The 18,387-nt window shown below is 38.1% G+C and overlaps 1 protein-coding gene across 7 annotated transcripts in view; it reads right to left on the bottom strand.

Moving 5' to 3' along the window:
- Positions 1-237: 237 nt before the first annotated feature.
- PNPLA8 (patatin like phospholipase domain containing 8) overlaps positions 238-18,387 on the bottom strand; it is a 42,420-nt gene continuing 24,270 nt past the window's right edge. For 4 of the 7 annotated variants that reach the window (XM_056340041.1, XM_056340045.1, XM_056340042.1 and 1 more), the window contains 2 exons: positions 3,196-3,391; positions 238-1,107 (listed from right to left, as the gene is read on the bottom strand). In XM_056340041.1, the coding sequence (XP_056196016.1) occupies positions 833-1,107; positions 3,196-3,391 (471 nt within the window). In that variant the 3' untranslated portion in view covers positions 238-832. The other 3 variants (XR_008822037.1, XM_056340049.1, XM_056340050.1) reach the window with 3 other exon arrangements.

Consider the following 18,387-nt stretch of genomic DNA (forward strand, 5'->3'; position numbering starts at 1 on the left):
AACTGCTTATTTTTTTCACTAGAGACACCTTAAGTTTGGCACCCAAAACTGAACCTTCTATAGTAAGCTTCTCACTCAATGCGAACTATTTCAAAGTTTTATTTCCTTTATCCTGTGTCCAGAATAGCTGCTCAAGTGAAGTTTTGGGGCTTAAGATTATTTTCAAATAATGAATGAACCAATCTGAGGTTATCTGCACCCCCCCCCCCCCCCAAAAAAAAAGGCGGCAGCAGGTCCTACAGTTACTTTTGATAATTTAATATGCATTTATAGTCATCCAAACATCTCAATATTGTTATGTACAAAACCCAATAAAATAAAAAAAGAATTTAGATGTTATCTTTCAAATGTAAAAGTGCAATTAACACAGGCAAAGTTTTTGTAAGAACGTTACATTTCTGTTAAACACACTGCCTATGTAAGAGCCTAGCAGGTATATCGCCTACGCTAAAGTGAATAAGGATTTTATTTTTTGTTAATTTTGTGTAAGTCTGGTAGTTGATAAATAAAGTTTTACTGCCGTCATAATTATGGTACATACATCCAAAAATGCATACCACAATTGTTTTCATAATTTTCAGTTTTACAAACAGACTTCTAACAAATTTAAGTAGACCAACAGTTAAGATCTGTAAAGTTAAAAAAAAAAATTAACACCATAAAACCTTGTATCAGTAAGTGTGCACGAAACAGCCACCTTGAATTGCTTTCTCCGAATTCTGATAGCTTTCCGAAGATGTTATTTACCCCCCAATAAACATTCTTCCTTTAAAGTATTAAATGGATTTTCTGGAACAAGATTTACATTTATCACCTTTCATGCATTACATATTCACAATTTGGAAAGAAATGGAAGGCCTTCATACATGTCAGCCTTTAATCTTATCCAGTCCTGAAGTCTCTGCAAAGTTGTTTTTTCTTGTATTAATATTTTTGCAGCTTTTCTCAGTTTTTCTTCATTTCTTTCTAAATAACGAATTCCATCTGTCTGCAGCTGATTGAGTTTCTCTTTACGACTTTCATCCAGAGGTATGTCTTCATTCATAAGAGGGTTAAATCTGAAATAAGTATCTGGCGGTAACAGTGCATCCAGCATGGTGTGAACTTCTGTATTGGAAACAAATGAAGGCAACAGCTACATTTACATCAGACAGACAAGTAAGTCCTACAGTCTCTGAACAACAAGTGCTCTGGAGTGACACAGGAAGTGTAAATAAGTGCTGCTTTGCCGAGTAAATGTTCCACCATTGCCTTATCAAAAACCCTTTCTCATTAGGAAGATTGCAAATGACCTCATAGCTGTTTACTCTGGAAGAGCTTCACCTTTTGTTCTAAGACAACCTCACTGGTATGACAATTAAGAAGGCTTTGCAGCTATCCATGTTTTTAACTACATGTACATTCCATTCATTTAAAAGCGAGAGTGCATTCTGAAGAGCAGGAATGTAATTTACATATTCCCCCATTCAGGATACCCATGATTTGCTACACTCGGTACTAACTGAAGCAGGTATTATGAAAACGACAGCTATATATTATCCTCTAATCCCAAAGATTGCAGTAAAAAATATGTAGGTTTAAAGCTTTATTTTGTTTGCAACTAATTCGTATTTTATATATTATGACAGATTTTGGGGTTGAATTTAACATTAATTTAAAATATTCAAGTTAAATTACAGCAGATCCATTAGTTTATTGTTGTACTAGTTATGTAATGGATTTGCATGTTCCTCTCTTCCTTTTTTCCTCTTTCATAACCCATTTTCTCTCTCCTTTCAGATCTCTCTCTTTGTTGGCTCCCTTAAAATCCCATTTCCGTTACTTCCTTCGTCTTTCATTCTCTTTTTACTTCCATCTTCTTTGCATTCTGACCACACTCCTCCGTTCTTTTAAACATCTACTGTCATACAAAAATTTTAAAGTGAAAAAAATATCATGGGTAAGACCACAGCAAAAAATTCTTGTTAACGTCAAATCTGCTCTCCTTGGTTCCTCCTCCTGTAAATTACCCAACTGCGTCTCTTCTTGTCTCACCACATCCAGTGTTTCTTGCCCTATTTAATACTGTCCACTTTTTACTTTGTAATGCAACTTCGCATTTGCTCAAGTCTACTCCACCCGCTTTCCATTCCCTCTCCTTTGGTCTCCACAATGAACTTTCCTTTCCTCCTCTCCCTCATCAAATTTCTTGCCTGAGTTTTTGGCTGTAATGAAATTTTTCTTCCCTTGATAGAAAGTGGACAGCACATCTCTCCTTCCCACAATTCCCACTGCCTTTCCACAACTGTGCAAAAACCAAAGGCAGCCCAAAATCTAGCTTTTTCTTTACTAATGACGGTCAGTTGACAAGAGATCATGCAGCAAGGGATCTAGACTGTAACAGTATTTCTTGTTCCTTAGCTTTTTACAGTACCAGTTTCCTTTGGGCTGGGGGGGGAAGCATCTGCATATCAGTATTTCCTGTTTATAACAACAAAATAGATGTAAACTGCTAGTGACAGAGTTCCAATGCACTCCCATCCTAGGAACAGAGGTTTTTTTGGAAAACACATGCTTGGCTCCTCCTGACAGCAATGGAAGTTGTGACCACTGGCAGATACAGTCAAGTCCATAGAAAAGTACATGTATAAAAGCACATATAGAAAAGAACAGAACTAAAATACTTCTTCTGCAGCTGTTGAAAAGCAATCAGTGCTGTATATTAACTATTAGGCATTCCTGTTTATGGGAAAAAACTAATATAAGAAAATATGATTCTTCTATTGAAATTAATTCCTGAGTATGCGTTTATCCTGAAGCACAGGTAAAACACGTATCACTTTGTATAAATCCTGTTGGATTGTCATTGTCATTCTGATAAATTTTAAGCTAGCTTTTTAACTTTTGTATACCTGTCATCAACCTCCTATTAGCAGCTGAGAACTCAAACTAAAAGAGCTTATCAGCAACACAGCAAAGATGAAGATTCACGGAGATAAGGCTAAGAAACGCACTCATATTATCATCTCCAGAAAACCTGTAATACTGGTACTAAAACATCGACTATATATAACGAGTTACAAAGGGACTGTTTCAAGGGGGCAGGTAGAGAGAAGGGGAAAGACAAAAGGTAGCGGATTGCTCTCTGAATTGGAACTGTTTTCCTGGGAAACATACAAACCAGTCACAATACAAACATATCTTAAAGACACCAACCTTCTGTATCAGTTGCACTGCTGATAACATTTGTGAGTTTGGCTTTCAAACTGGTGTATGTGACATTGGTCTTTCCCTCGCTTTCGTATCGACCAGTGCCCAGCGATATTAGACATTGCAATGGAACATTTGGCCAGAGACACTTGCACTCATGAACTGCCAGTGCAGACGGATTATTTAGAAGCAGACCTCCATCCTGTAAATTAAAAATAATTATGAATGTTAGTACTATACATAAAATATGGTCATAAAATAAACTGCAACTATAAACTAAACTAATATTAGCACGAATGTACAAAATCAATTAAATCAAACAAACATTGATTTCCACCTTTTGTGCAACTGTTCTGTTTGTACTATGCAGCAGCTGCGCAGTTAGGCTTCCTGGGCTCATGGACACTGTCAAAGCAGCGCCTGGGTCTGTGGGTCAGTTCTGCTGTCGAGAGCATTGTATAGAAGAGGTAGACCGAAACAGCAGCATTCACTAGAATATCTGAAGAGGTTATGACTTCATCTTGTGAAGACGTTTTAGGTAAGACAGATAACCCATACTGACAATTTCTTAATCAAAAAGCCTACATCTCAAAATGTTTATTACTGGTATTACAAGGATATATTCTGTAACAAAATCCAGATCAATACCTACAGATTCTTAATAATAAGAACAACAACAACAATAATAATTAATAACAATAATATCACAAGACCTAAGTTTGGCCAACACTACTTTATAAGGACAGTCATTACACAGGATGCTATAGCCTTGGTCTCAGACCTGGAAAAAATCACAGAATCATTCAGGTTGGAAGGGACCTATAGAGCTCATCTTGCCCAATCCCCCTGCTCAAGCAGAGTCAGCCACAGCACACTGCCCAAGGCCACATCTGCTCAAGTTCTGAGTATCACCACAAAATGGAGGCTCCAAAACCTCTCCAAGCAACCTGTTTCAGCGTTTGACCAATCTCACAGTAAAAAATTTTCTTGTGATCAGATGGAATTTCATGTGTTTTCATTTGTGCCACTGTCTTTTGTCCCACCAGCAGGCACTGCTGGGAACAGTACAGCTCCTCATCTTCATTCCCTCCCATCCTTTATTCATACACATTAGTAAGATTTCCCCAGAGCCTTCTCTAGGCTGAACAAGTCCCAGCTCTCCCAGTTTCTCCTCCAATGAGAGATGCTCCAGTCCCTTAATCATCTTTATGGCGCTGTGCTGGACTTGCTCCAGTATGGTCACGTGTCTCCTGTACTGGGGAACTGACCCCAGTAGTCCAGATGTGGCCTCAGCAGGGCAGAGAGGAAGGATCACCTCCCTTGACCTGCCGGCAACACTGTTCTCAGTGCAGCCCAGGATGCTGTTGGCCGTCCTTGCCACAAGGGTGCATTGCTGGCTCATGTTCAGCTTGTCCACCAGGACCCCAAGGTCCTTCTCTGCCAAGCTGCTTTATAACCAGTCAGTCCCCAACGTGGGTTGCCGCATGGCGTTATTCCTCTCCAGATACAGGACTCTGCCTTTCCCCGTGTTGAACTTCATGAGAATTGTCCAGGCTGTTTAGGTCCCTCTGAGTGACAGCCCAACTGTCTTGCGTACCAGCCATTCTTCCCAGGTTTGTACCATCTGCAGACTTCCTGCAGGCACACTCTGTCCCATCACCCAGGTCATTAATGAAGATGTGAAATAGTCCTGGACCCAGTATTGACCCCTGGGGTACAGCTCTAGTGACTTGCTTCCAACTGGACTTTGTACACTGATCACAAACTTCTGGGCCTGGTCATTCAGCTAGTTTGTAATCCACCTGTCTACTTCCCTAACCCATGTTTTGTCAGCTTGTCTACGATGTTATGGGCGGTAAGTGTCAAAGGCTTTACTGAAGCCGAGGTAAACAACATCCACTGCTTTCTATTTGTCCACCAAGCTAGTCGCCTCGTTGCAGAATGCTGGTCAATCAGGAGTTCCCCTTTGTAAATCCATATTGACTACTCAGGATCACCTTGTCCTTCATGACTTTGGAACTACTTTCCAGGAGGATTTCCTCCATCAACTCCTAAGGGACTGGGATGAGATCAACTGCCCTGTAGTTCCCCAGAGCTTTCTTCTTGCCCTTCCTGAAGAAAGGAATGGTGTTTGCTCTCCCAGCCTCTCCCAATCACCATGATCATTTAAAGATAATCAAGAGTCATCTCGCAATGGCATCAGCCAGCTCCATCGCCACTCATGGGTGCAACCCATCAGGCCCTATGAATTTAGGACCAGTTTGTTTAACTGCTCCTAACCTAGTTCTCTTCCACCTACTGTACATCCTGGTTGTACCAAACTTTCCCTCCAGGTTCAGGGGCCTGGGATTCCTGAAAGCTGTTTTTACTGGTAAAGACTGAGACAAAAGGCAGCATTAAACATCTTGGCCTTTTCTATGTCATTTGTCACCAGCTCCACTGCCCTATCCAGTAGTGGACCCATGTTTTTCCTGGCCATTTGCTGTTTATTTACTTTCATAATTCTTTGTTGTTGCCCTTCACATCCTTCTCCAAATTCAACTTCAGGCCAGCTTTTGCCTTCCTAACCCTGTCTCTGCAAGATTGGTCAGGAGATCTATACTCCTCCTGGGTCATCTGCCCTCCTGCTTCCACCTTTTGTACACTTCCTTTTTATGTCTGAGTTCAGTTAGGACCTCCTTCTTGCTTGTCCATCCGTACCATCTTTGCTTGATTTCCTACTAATTGGGACAGTCCCTTCTTGGAGGAAGTGACCACTGAGTATCAGCCAGCTCTGCTGGACCCCACCTCCCTTCAAGGCCATAGCCCGTAAGATTCTTCCAAGCAGAGCTCTGGAGAGGATAAAGTATGCTCTCCTGAAATCCAGGGCTGTAGTCCTGTTTTTTTCCCCAGCTCTTTTCTCTTACGATCTTGAACTCCATCATCTCATGGTTTATTTAACTTCATGTCCCTGATCAGTTACTTATGCTTCATATCCATCAGGTCCAGCAAAGCACCTTTCTTTATTGGCTCCTCCATCCACTGTGCCAGGAAGCTGTCATCAATGCATTTGAGAAATCTCCTAGGTTGCCTGAGCTCTTCGGTATTGCCCTTTCATCAGGTATCAGGATGATTCAGGTCCCCCATGAAGATCAGGCTCTGGGAATGTGAGGCTTCCATAACTTGTCTGAAGATCAGAATTCAGCCCAAAACCAACAGGAAAATAGATTACTCTTTTAAGTCTGGAAATGAGGAAAGACATCTTTTGCTAGCAACTTGTCAAAACCATAGGTGATGAGGCTGGGATAAAATACTTTAAGACTAGTAAGCATCAGTAAGACTGACAGTAAGTCTAAGAAGCATTCAGACAACCAGCAAATCTCCAAAAGTTTGTTCAGCACTTCCTGGAAATAAAATGATCTTCACTCCACCTAAGAAACAAACATACTTTGAACTTTGAATTCAATAGGACTTTCTATACTGGGAATGCCTTAAAAACCAGGCAGTTATAAAGGCAAAATTTAAGATGAAAAAAAATTATCAATACCACAGATTAAGGCCTTTATAGTTATTCGAAATGTATACAAAGAAAATACGTAAAATACGAAAGAAACAGAACATTGACTGTTGTTGACATAAGTATTATGCAAAAGCCCCCTGAACTCCCTGTATCATATACCTGACCATCCCATTACAGGAACAATAAATAAAAGCAACTCTACTCAGGAATAGCTTAGAATAAAAAAGGTTTAGGACTTGACAAACATTTTACAGAAACTCCTTGTAACTACAGCTGTGCTAGATAAATAAGTAAAAACACAATTACTGAGCTGAGATTTTTGAGTTTTGGGGTTTTTTTTGGTTTGGTTTTTTTTTTTTTTTTTTTTAATTTAAATTAAGCTTTCATTTCAACCTACAAACAGCTCTTTGAACTCCTTCTGGACACTGTCCATTTTGCTCAAAACACTGCTAAAATGAATGGTCTCTTCAGGGCCTATTATCCTTTGCTTATGTTTAAATTAGCTTCTACAGAGAAAACTAAATACAAGGATGTTTTTGTTCTTGATATAATTCCCCATGAATCTTAATCTAAAATCTTAATAGTTATCTTTGTGGTGCTTACTTTTTTCTTTAAATCCTAGACTAAAAACATGCTTACCAAATAATTTCCACTGATCTCGTCAATATGATTTCATTAAACGTAACTGCTTCACCACAGGAAAATTAGTGTTATTAAAAGGTAGGGGGTATGTACTTACTAGAATACTACAGTGTTTTTTTTAATATGGAAAAATAAAAGATCAAAGGGAGGTAAAGTACACACACCTACACACCCCAAATGTGTATTGTGATGATATCTAACAGCTTTGTGCAAGGATTTCCATATTTAAACATTCTCCAATTTAGGTTTACTGAAATGACAGTAAATATCCATTCATAATAATGTTCAGTTTAGACACCTTTAATGTAACTTCTAGCATTTATACAGATACACGTAATTTTTGGAAAGTTAGAAGCAGCACTCAATAAGAGAGGCAACTGATTTTTTTTCTTCCCCTCCAAACAGATTGATAACAACCACATCCCAATCACTACTGTGCTTCAAACCAGCTTATTCTATTAAACAAGGATGTTCATCATATTGCTCTTTGCTTACAATGATCAACTACTCAAGCAGTAAAAAACATTAGTTGAATCAGACTATTAAGAAGTCAATGAAGGAAATACTGCAATAATTTGTTTAAATCTGCCGCTTCAGAAACCTTAGAGCTAATTACATCAAAGGCTGAAATTCTTGTGGAAAAATATTTCACAAGTTTTAAAATTAGTTGCAATGATTTCCCATGCATGAATTCTATGAAGAAGTTAAAACAACAAAGGATTTTCCAGTTCTAAGATTAAAAAACAGAAACTAACCTTTCTGATTCTGAATTACTCCTGGATCTTCACAGAACTGGACAAAAAGTCCTTCCCAAGAAATATATTAAACTAGCAGCAATACAGAAATATGCAAGCCACATCTAAATGTTTTAAAAAGTAATCGTAAGAAATCATGACATATCCTTCTTCATGCTTGTCCTTGAAACACTGAATACAATTCCAAGTGATTAACTCTGCAGTTTCGTACATTAGATATACCAAGATCTCAAGAAACTTCACTGATCCTTGCTCTGAGTTCCTCTGTATTTAGTCTGCCAATTTGTTTTGGAGAACTGCTTAATTTGGTATCTTTTGTGTGTGTGTGTGTGATTCTAATCTACATGATTTATAATTTACCAATTAGAAGTCTTATTGTAAGCACTCAGCTTTTATAAGATGTTTATGAAAATACATTGACCAAAATGCAATATAACCTAAACACTGAATGATTAGTAGCAGTATGGAATGTCTTGGTGACGAACAGAATAGCTTCCTTTTCTGTATTACTTTCTATGACCTTTGCCACTTTATAAAGTTTCAAGCAGTTAAACACCTGGAAATAAAGAAGGCCAATTTATCTGATCTATGGGTACAGAGGTGCCTGTTAGTCAAAACCCGAATTCTTGTTTGACTATTTTCAGAAGGAAGTAATTAATTTTGTAAGTCCATTCCATTTCAAATGTTCTGTTTTCTTTGTACAACCTCTTGTCTTTGATCCACCTATCTCTCAATCTTAACATTTAAATTTTTCAGGTAGTATGATGGTAGAATGAGGACCTTCCCAGCATGCTTCTGCAGGAGGGAGGAATGACAAACCAAGAGTAGTAATCTAGACTCAAGCCATAGACTGAAAGACATTCATGGCTGGGGAACAAACAAAAGCAAACGTTAGTAAAATACTTCTTAGAAAGACAGGAAAGTGGATAGTTATGATATATTATGGGGGAAAATATACAAATCACTGAAAAGATTAGGAAAACTAGTTATAGTAGCAATAACCTGCACTGCATACTCTACGGAATGACTGTGGGGAAGTTTCATGTAATGCATTTTAGAATGATTCTAAGTACAGCAATCAGCAAATGCCAACATTAGCAAGATGTGCGAAGTGCACAAACAGAACGCAGTGTTCAAAGTGTATGCCTATCATTGCATTCTTTATGCCCATTATCTATTTTATGGAATATATTTTCAGAAAATAACTTGTAATTGAAAAGCATATATGGACCATTCTAGCGTAGCCCAATTCTGATCTCCTAAAGACTTCATATAAACAAAACACTGCAAACAAAAAAGCGCCTTTATATCACATGCAACAGAGTAAAAATCTTGTTGATATAAACTAGTATTTTAATTATACTACAACCTTCAGCTGCAATTTGAATTGTATAAAGCAATGCTGACTTTACGTGCAACCCTAAACCTTTCCAGTTCCTAGGAAATTTATCAGTTCCTTTTTGACAGACTGGAATGTCCTCAAATGTCCCTCCTTTCATCTATATTATTAGATATATTGCTATAGTATGGTACTGTGTGTGGACACACAGAAAAAGAGACAATATGAACTGTGTATTAGATAAACTACCAGATTATCAACATACACTTAGGCTAAAAGCAAAATCAGTAGGTCAAGTGAAGTGATTATCCCCTTTTATTCAGCACTCATGAGGTCAAACCGGGAACACTGCGCACAGCTTTGGACACCCAGTTAACAAGGCACTGAAAAACTGGAATACATACACTAAAAAAAACAAGAAGAGGGTTTGGGGGCTGAAGCACATAACATATGAGAAGAGATGCAGCGAACTGAGTTTGCTTAACCTGGAAAAAGAAAGCCAAAGAGGAATCTAATCAGAGCTCTCCACTACCTAAAGGGGAAGAAGACACAGCCAGACCCTTTCAAAATGAGTGCAGAGTAAAAGCCAGAGAAGCTGTGGAATCTCCATCCTCGGATATTTTCAAAACCCAACTGGGCAAGGCCTTAAGCAACCTGACCTAACTTTGAGGTTTATCCTGCTTTGAACAGGAGGCTGGATGAGTTGACCCCCTGTCCTCCTCCAATTTTCCTAAGGTTCTACTGCATTTAAAGAAATATTGTACAAATCAGAAATGCACATTATTTTAGCTGTAAAATGAAATTACATTTAAAAAACCTTCGTAAAAATTGGATTTTGTCCGTTCAGTATAAGTCTTGTGGAAAATGCAGACATGCATTTTCCACATGCAATTAATGCCTTGGAATCTGTAACTGAAAGGGTAACTCAAAAGAACTCTTCAACTGACTAAAATGCTGACCAACATCCTCAAAAATGTACAATTGTCCTGAATTCTGACTCAGGACTCAGTGTTTGGCAAACAGCTAGCACAAATCCCTCATTCTCTCTGTTCTCCCATTCGTGTCTGACTTTTGTCTGGCTTTCCCTACATTTTACCATCTCTTCTCATGTAGCTAGTTCTCAATCCAATTGCAAACTCTCTTTTTCACTTCCCAAATATACATGAGTCACCCCTTCCCTTCTGCATCCTCCTGTGCTGCTGCAGTCAGTGCTCTGGCAGGTAGCAGACATTTCTTCATATGCTGAACTTTGCAAAACCACTCAAACCCACACTTGAGCCAACTTATTTTGCTGGCAGTACAACAAAGTGCTATACTAGGAATGTTAACGCAAGTAAGTGCTGAAAAAGAGCATATAACTTTCTGTCCTGGTTTTGGCTGGCGTAGAGTTAATTTTCTTCATAGTAGCTAGTAGGGGGCTATGGTTTAGATTTGTGCTGGAATCAGTGTTGGTAACACAGATGTTTTTGTTGTTGCTGAGTAGTGCTTAATCTAAATCAAGGCCTTTTCAGTTCCTCGTCCCACCCCACCCCTGAGCAGATTAGGAGTGCACAACAAGTTGGTAGGGGACACAGCCACGGCAGCTGACCCCCACTGACCAAAGATCTCCCAAACCGTATGATGTCATGCTCAGCATATAACACTGGGGAAAGAAGGAAGAGCGGAGGCGGGGGGGATGTTCGGCATCATGGCATTTGTCCTCTCAAGTAACCATTAATGCATGATGCAGCCCTGCTTTCCTGGAGATGGCTGAACACCTGCCTGCCCATGGGAAGCAGTGAAGGCATTTCTCATTTTGCTTTACTTATGCACACAGTTTTTCCTTTACCTATTAAGCTGTCTTTATGTCAACCCACATGTTCTCTCACTTTTACTCTTCTGATTCTCTCCCCCATCCCACGGGGGGTGTGTGGGGGTGGTGGAGTGAGCGAGTGGCTGTGCAGGGCATAGTTGCTGGCTGGGGTTAAACCACAATACTTTCCTGATGTCATCACACAAGTAAACAGTAGGGGAGAAGGATTTTTTTAAAATTTCTAATAAAAATAATGGAAGTAATCAAATAAATTAATCTTAAAATGGACCTTAATACATATAAACCCAAGCTTGATAGGGATAACAAAACAGTGAACTCGGGGACTGGGGCATTACTTTCAGTCTTTTGCCAAAGGCTTACAATGTGGTAAACACTGTTTTGTTTAATACTTTTAACAGCTAATTCCAAGGTGAACTCAATTCTTTTTTCATACAGACTTTTCCAAACCATTCCCCATGCAACTGTAACCATATTTTTAGGGCTCGCCTGTTGTTAGGCGTAAGTCTAAATGTGTAGCTAATATTTTCTGTAAGGTTTTTGATAACTGCAAAATAGTCAGGGAAGGCTTCCTCATGATTTGACTACCAGACCACGTATTATTTAAAGTAGGAAAAATTACACCTTTTGTAGGCATATGCTCCAATGAAAACCCCCTGGTGATGATACCTTGCTTGCCCAGTTCTAGGAATAAAGAAAGGCCTGGTTAAACATTATGAAACAGACTGGGAAAAATTGTACAATCAGAAGGAAAATACATCAGGAAGTTTCAAAGAAAGTGCTTCAGACAACTTGGGAGCCTGGTAGCACAGGACCTTCTGAAAATCTTGTCCCATTTAAATGATTATTTATGCATAAAGTCACTACTCATATTTAAGTCATGTTCTGGTTTTGGCTGGGATAGAGTTAATTTTCTTCCTGCTAGCTGGTACAGTGCTGTGGTTTGGATTTAGTATAAGAATAATGCTGATAACACACTGGTGTTTTAGTTGATGTTAAGTAATGCTTACCCTAAGTCAAGGACTGATTTCCCGTGCTCTGCCAGTGAGGAGGTGCACAAAAAGCCAGGAGGGGACATTGCCAGGACAGCTGACCCAAAATAACCAAAGGGATACTCCATATCATACAACATCATGCTCAGTCGAGAAACTGCGGGGAGTTGACCAGGAGCTGCCAGTCGCTGCTCAGGGACTGGCTGGGCATCGGTCAGTGGGTGGTGAGCAGCTGTACTGTGCATCACGTGTTTTTCTCAGGTCTTACTCATCTCTTTTTGTTATCTCTCTTTTCACTACAATTCTTATTATCATCATAATTGCCTTTTACTTTATTTCAATTATTAAACCATTTTAATCTCAACCCACGGGCTTTACCTTTTTCCCCAGTTCTCGTCCCCACCCCACTGGGTGGTCACCCGCAGGAAGCCAGCGAGTCGCTCTGTGGTGCTTAGTGGCCAGCTGGGGTCAAACCATGGTGAGTCAATACTTTGTAAACAGTTATTTAAAACTATGATATTAAAACAAAACCACAGTTTGAACCATCCTCTTCACACTGATAGGCTATCATTGCATTTCCTAATTTTGTCAGACTTGAGTCGTGCCTGTTCTAACTGTTCTGTGTAACATCCTGTGTGCTGCACAGTTTCACTTAAAAGATGCTAAACTTTGTGAAGAAAATCTAGCACTGGATGAAGGATCTATAACTTAAGAAAGCCAAGGCTGATATTTGGAAGCTGAGTCTGTTGGCTCCATAGTAACTGCTTCACCTCACTGCCTATGCAGACATGCTTTGCATTTTAGTTCACTTTTACAGACTTGCTCTGTTTACTTCCGTTGTCTTTGTGAAAAAATGGAGACAGAATTAGTACAAAGCTATCAGAGGCTGGGACAAGACAGGCTAAGATTCTGAATGGGCTTTTGAAAAGTATTTTTTAAATTCTATGTTTAAAGTCAAAATAAATATAAGAAATATGCAGATTAAGGATAATGCTTATTGCTTCAAACAAGGAGTCTGAAGAGCTACTACACTATATAACAAGGGTTACTTCTTAGAAAAATTAAAATAACTACTCAAAAACATTTACTCTAGTTTCCTAAGTTACTAAGTAAAACAGATAAGCCTTGCCTAATCATTCTGTAAAATCATCTCAATACATTTACGGAGGTAGCAGCAACTGTCCTTAGAGTAGAAGACCGGAATAAGAAACTAGCTAGCCTCCATAGTGCTCAGCAGAAATATACTCTCCTTAATACAAAAGTTACATGATTATCCTGTTCTGTTAAATATATACAAAAATGTTTGAAATAGACACTAATTATGGCTCTCCTCTTGTGAATAATCAGTCTGGTCACCATATTACTAGAGAATATAACCACTGAACAGGAGGGTCCCAGCAAGTAAAGGAAATCTTTCTGTCCCTGCACAAACTATTTTGACCCCATAAAATATATAATGTTTTATAAACATGAAACCATTTAATAGAAGTAAAATTGTTTCCTCTTTATCTTGGTGACAAGCAATGGATGGTGGTACCAATATTTCTAACAAATCTCTGCCTGAATGAACAATTTGTTTTAATAGTGGGTCTGATCCACTCTGCTGCATGAGAGATGAATGAGAAAAGATTTTTAAATAAATTAGATTATTTTCCATAAAGTATACAATAATCTACAGTTATCTCTTTATACAAATACTTCACACAATTTATTTAGAAAGATTCACCCTTGCTTCATAATCATACTAACAGGGATGCTATTGGGTCAACTACATACATTTGTAATGTATTCTGCATTATGCCAATTCCCAGAGGCCTCAACTGGTGACAGATATTAATGCAATCCTCCTATACACCAAATTTCTAACAATTTCAGAATGAACAGATTCCATTACTTAAGGAGAGGCAGCGATGCTCCTTCAGATTCCTGAAATAAGATCTTGTGCTCATTACCTTGTAAGGCTACCTGAAAATTACAGTTTCTATTCCGACACTAGAAAAACCCTAGAACTGTGACAACTGCCTGCTGAAGCGCGCACTAAAAAAGGGATTCCCCTTGAACTGGCTAATGGAAAAATTATTTTGAAAAATGTTTGTACAGAAAATGAAAATTAAATGCATTTATATTTATATTACTGAATGACACTAATATTAAAAGTTTCCATTACTGATGTCTTTGACAGTTTTAAAAAAAATAATCAGAAGGTACATTAACTACATTTGAACTTCTAACACACCAGTTGCAAAAAGAGAACACTATACTGAGATCACATTACATAAAGTAAAACCAAAAATCTAATAAAGTCTGAAGAGCTTCCTGTTCAGTACAACTGTTTTCCCATACAGTTTTTTCCCCTAGCAATCACCAACACCATAACACACTGTTTGCATGTACACAAATGCTTCTGAGAGCTATCAGTATTATTGCTATTATAAGTTAGACATTCAGTAATATATTTTACATTATTTTATCCTACATTAGCCACGCTTGCTCTTGACAGTTCCTTAGAATGAATGGCCAGCGAGGACTGCTAGGTGATTATCTTGAATTAGTAACTCATCCCTGCAGGTCATTAATCCACAGAAAATGACCAGCTGCTCTGAAGACATTAATTCATGGGTTTATGTCACACATGGAAAATGTACTCTTAGACTCTACTGATGAAGATTTGCTAATTTTTAGCAGACATTATAAAAGAAATAATTATTTGGCAATAAAATATATTGTCAGATATTTTACTAAAAGCATAAGCTGTGCAGCACTAATGAATTAAATGAATTCTGCAATGAGTAACAGGACATTGCCAAAACAGGATGTATTTTAACTGGCTCCCAAATGATGAATTGCCTGTCATATTACAAGCAAGAATCACAGTGTGTAACCTAAGAAAAAAAAAAACCTGGCCTGTGGTTGAATCTAGACTGGCCCCAAACACAGGCCCAAACTCAGGTTCTTCATATGCTGTTTGTGAAACACAGGCAAGATTCAAGAGTACAGTTAAAAAAACCCACCCCAAAACAGAACCACCAACCAACAAACACCCGCCCCCCCCCCCCCCCCCCCCCCAACAAACCAACCCATGGATCTGAAAAAAAAATGCTTCTAGATTCAGATGACACCAGGGTGCTCAAATCTAGAAGATTTGTCCTTTCTGACAAAATTTAAATTAGGAAGCAAGTAAAAAAACTTTATTTGCTATGACAGAGTGTATCAGACCAAGGAGAAAGCTCTGGTAGTTATATAAAAGAATCATAGTACTATAAAACCTCCGCAAGCGAGCAAGAAATCCCAGATCCAGAAATATCCCAATCCTTCTGAAAGCTGACGTTAGATTTTCAAAATTTCAAAATTATTTAAATTTCATTTCCCAAGCTAACAATGGAAATATTGAGACTCAATACATTTTTACATCAATAGCTTGATTAATGTTACTAATATTACTTCTTGATACTAGTTTCACTAGTTGGTCTATACTTTTAGCTGCCACTTATTAATAGAAAAATGGCAGGAAATTCAAAGTCCTTTGAGAAAAATGCAGAAGAGTATGAAGAGTAGTAATGATCCATAGGGAATCCAGGTATATATTCCTCGTATTACTGGATGTATCACTGATAAATGCTACTCAAAACCTGCTAGTCATTCATCTGTTTAAAACTGTACAATAATCAGAATGTTGTAAGCTGATTTTCATTTATAAAATTAAATTTATGACAGACTCCACATTTTTTCATATTCAAATTTCAAAATGAAATTGGATTTCCCATTAACCCCCTTTATTTTTAAAACTATGCAAGCCTCTCAAATTTCTTAATACAGTTTTATTCTTTATTTGTTGACTCAAACATTAGATTTCATTTCATCACAACTGAAACAAAGCAGGTTTGTAACTAAAGGATTTGATCTTAAAATGGAAAAAAAAAGAAATAAAGTGGACTAATTATTGGAGATAATTGATGTGAAAGGTTCAGGATTTGGATATGAACTGCCTAGTATCCACAGTGGTGAGCGAGGGAAGGAGAAAGAACTGAAGGAAAAGTTCTGCATTTTCATGAGTCTTCTAGATTATGAACTACATGCCTAGATGACAACACACAAGATGTGTTTATCAAAGGCAGACAGAAACTGAAACAGAAATTTTCAGATGAAGCAAATCTGGTTTTATAAAGCACCTTACATACCAGACCACTGGAAGCAATGTAGGCTACACAGGAGAAAAAACTGGCTAACCAGATGGGACAACTGCCTATATTTAATGGGGAACTCTTTGGCTGGGACCGTTTTCTATCAGAGCTACTCAACCACTGGTTTGGGGCTCATCCTCTTTATTACTACCTTCTCAGAAGCATGCAACTGCTAATGAAATCTGTTACTATCAAGTTAAGAGGCTTTGCAAATACAAAGGCCTTATTGTAAATACAGAGCAACTCTAAGGAAACCCAAAGGAGATGACACATAGCCAAGCGAAGTGCTCGTAAACACAAAGCTGTGCTCTTCAGAACTAAGTTGGAATCAGACCAACCATGAAAAAGATCCAAGTAGAGCGCTACCACAGTGATTTAAACCACCTATATACGAAGTAGCTTTTGGAAAGGCAACTGTAATTCTCAGCTGTACCTTCCTCTGAAAAATGAAATACATGACACAGTTAAGACATCATCTAGAATAGTGTTCCAGCCTGATTAAATTAACTCTTCTGAATTTTGCTTCTCATTTAGAAATGCTGATTTTGAAACTGGTGTATGATTCAACTTTGCACAATATCTCTTGGGTCACGCCAAAACACGCTGAATAGTCCAGTTTCAAGAAAGATTACTCAAACTACAGCAGGTGCCATGAAGGACCATGAGGATGATCAAGAGAACAGAGTCTATTCTGCAAGATTGAGACAGACTGGCATATTTAGACTAATAAAATAAAAAAAGGATATGAGTGCTTTCTATATACACATCAGAAGGGTAAATACTAGAAGAAGAAAACTTAAACTAGAGAACAGTACTGGCACAGGGAAAATTTGTATCCATTAGCTAGGAATAGATTGAAGAGTGAAGAGAGAAATTTTTTGGCCATGTAAAAATGAAATACCTTCTTGAAATAACCTTCTACATGGGTACCAACAGCAAAGACAGCTTTACATGTTTATGAACTACCGTCTATAATGTAGCTGATGACCATGAGAGGTGCCTGAATTCGGCCCAAGGGAAACTGTTTCATTCTATACTCCCTTATTTTCCCCCCCCTAAGGAAATACCAGCTGAAATAATTCTAAATTCTGTATCCAAAAAATCTAAAATACATTTGTTACTAAGAACAGCAGTGTAAATATACCCCCCCTAAAATAAACATTGTGAGGTAAAGAATCTGTGAAGAGACTGCCAGCCAATTTGGGATTTGCAAAATTAACACTATAGATTAATCCTTGCATTGAAAGAGGACCTCAGTACAGGAAATAGGGCTTAGACATTGTGCCCAGTTCGACTAATGGCAATGCACTGGGTACTGGACTAAAAGACTTTGTGCACATTTTGGTGAAAATTATTTCTACCACAGTACTAAAGTACTAAGTACTAAGGTACTGAACAAGAGGGCTGTTTCTTGAACTACAATACAGAAGGCAAATTAGAGGCTGGACAGCAGCTGACAAAGCACGAAGTGATTGTTTGCACTAAGTGTCAAACTGGTATATATCGTAAATAAGCTTTCATTTACAGAAGAGGTAAAAGCATATCCATTGTCCCACTACATTCTTAGGCTTTTATTTGCAACGAATATCACAAGGCTATTTCGTATGGAAATATGGCCCCGTTCGAATCTGTAGTAGACAGACAGACAACCTGGGAAAATAAGAATTACAAACTATCAAGAACTGACAGTAGATTGTTCTTTTTAATCTAAGAAATGGTGGCTGGTAACATCGGAACTTGAGAGCAGCAACCTAGATTGTCTGTATGGAGATTACTGAATTGATTCAGTTCATGATTTTTCACTATACCAGCCTCCTCTGATTTTACAAGATTAGTTTTATAGCGAGTATTAGCTGGTAAACAGTGTCACTAAAGATATATGGACTCAGAAGTCTAAGCAAAAAAAATAAATATCACAGATCTCTGGGGTATGAGATTTGGTTTTTTTGAAAAGAAACTGAAAATTACAAAGCAAAGAGA

This window comes from Falco biarmicus, chromosome 5 (genome assembly GCF_023638135.1).
Source record: "Falco biarmicus isolate bFalBia1 chromosome 5, bFalBia1.pri, whole genome shotgun sequence".
Taxonomy (NCBI): domain Eukaryota; kingdom Metazoa; phylum Chordata; class Aves; order Falconiformes; family Falconidae; genus Falco; species Falco biarmicus.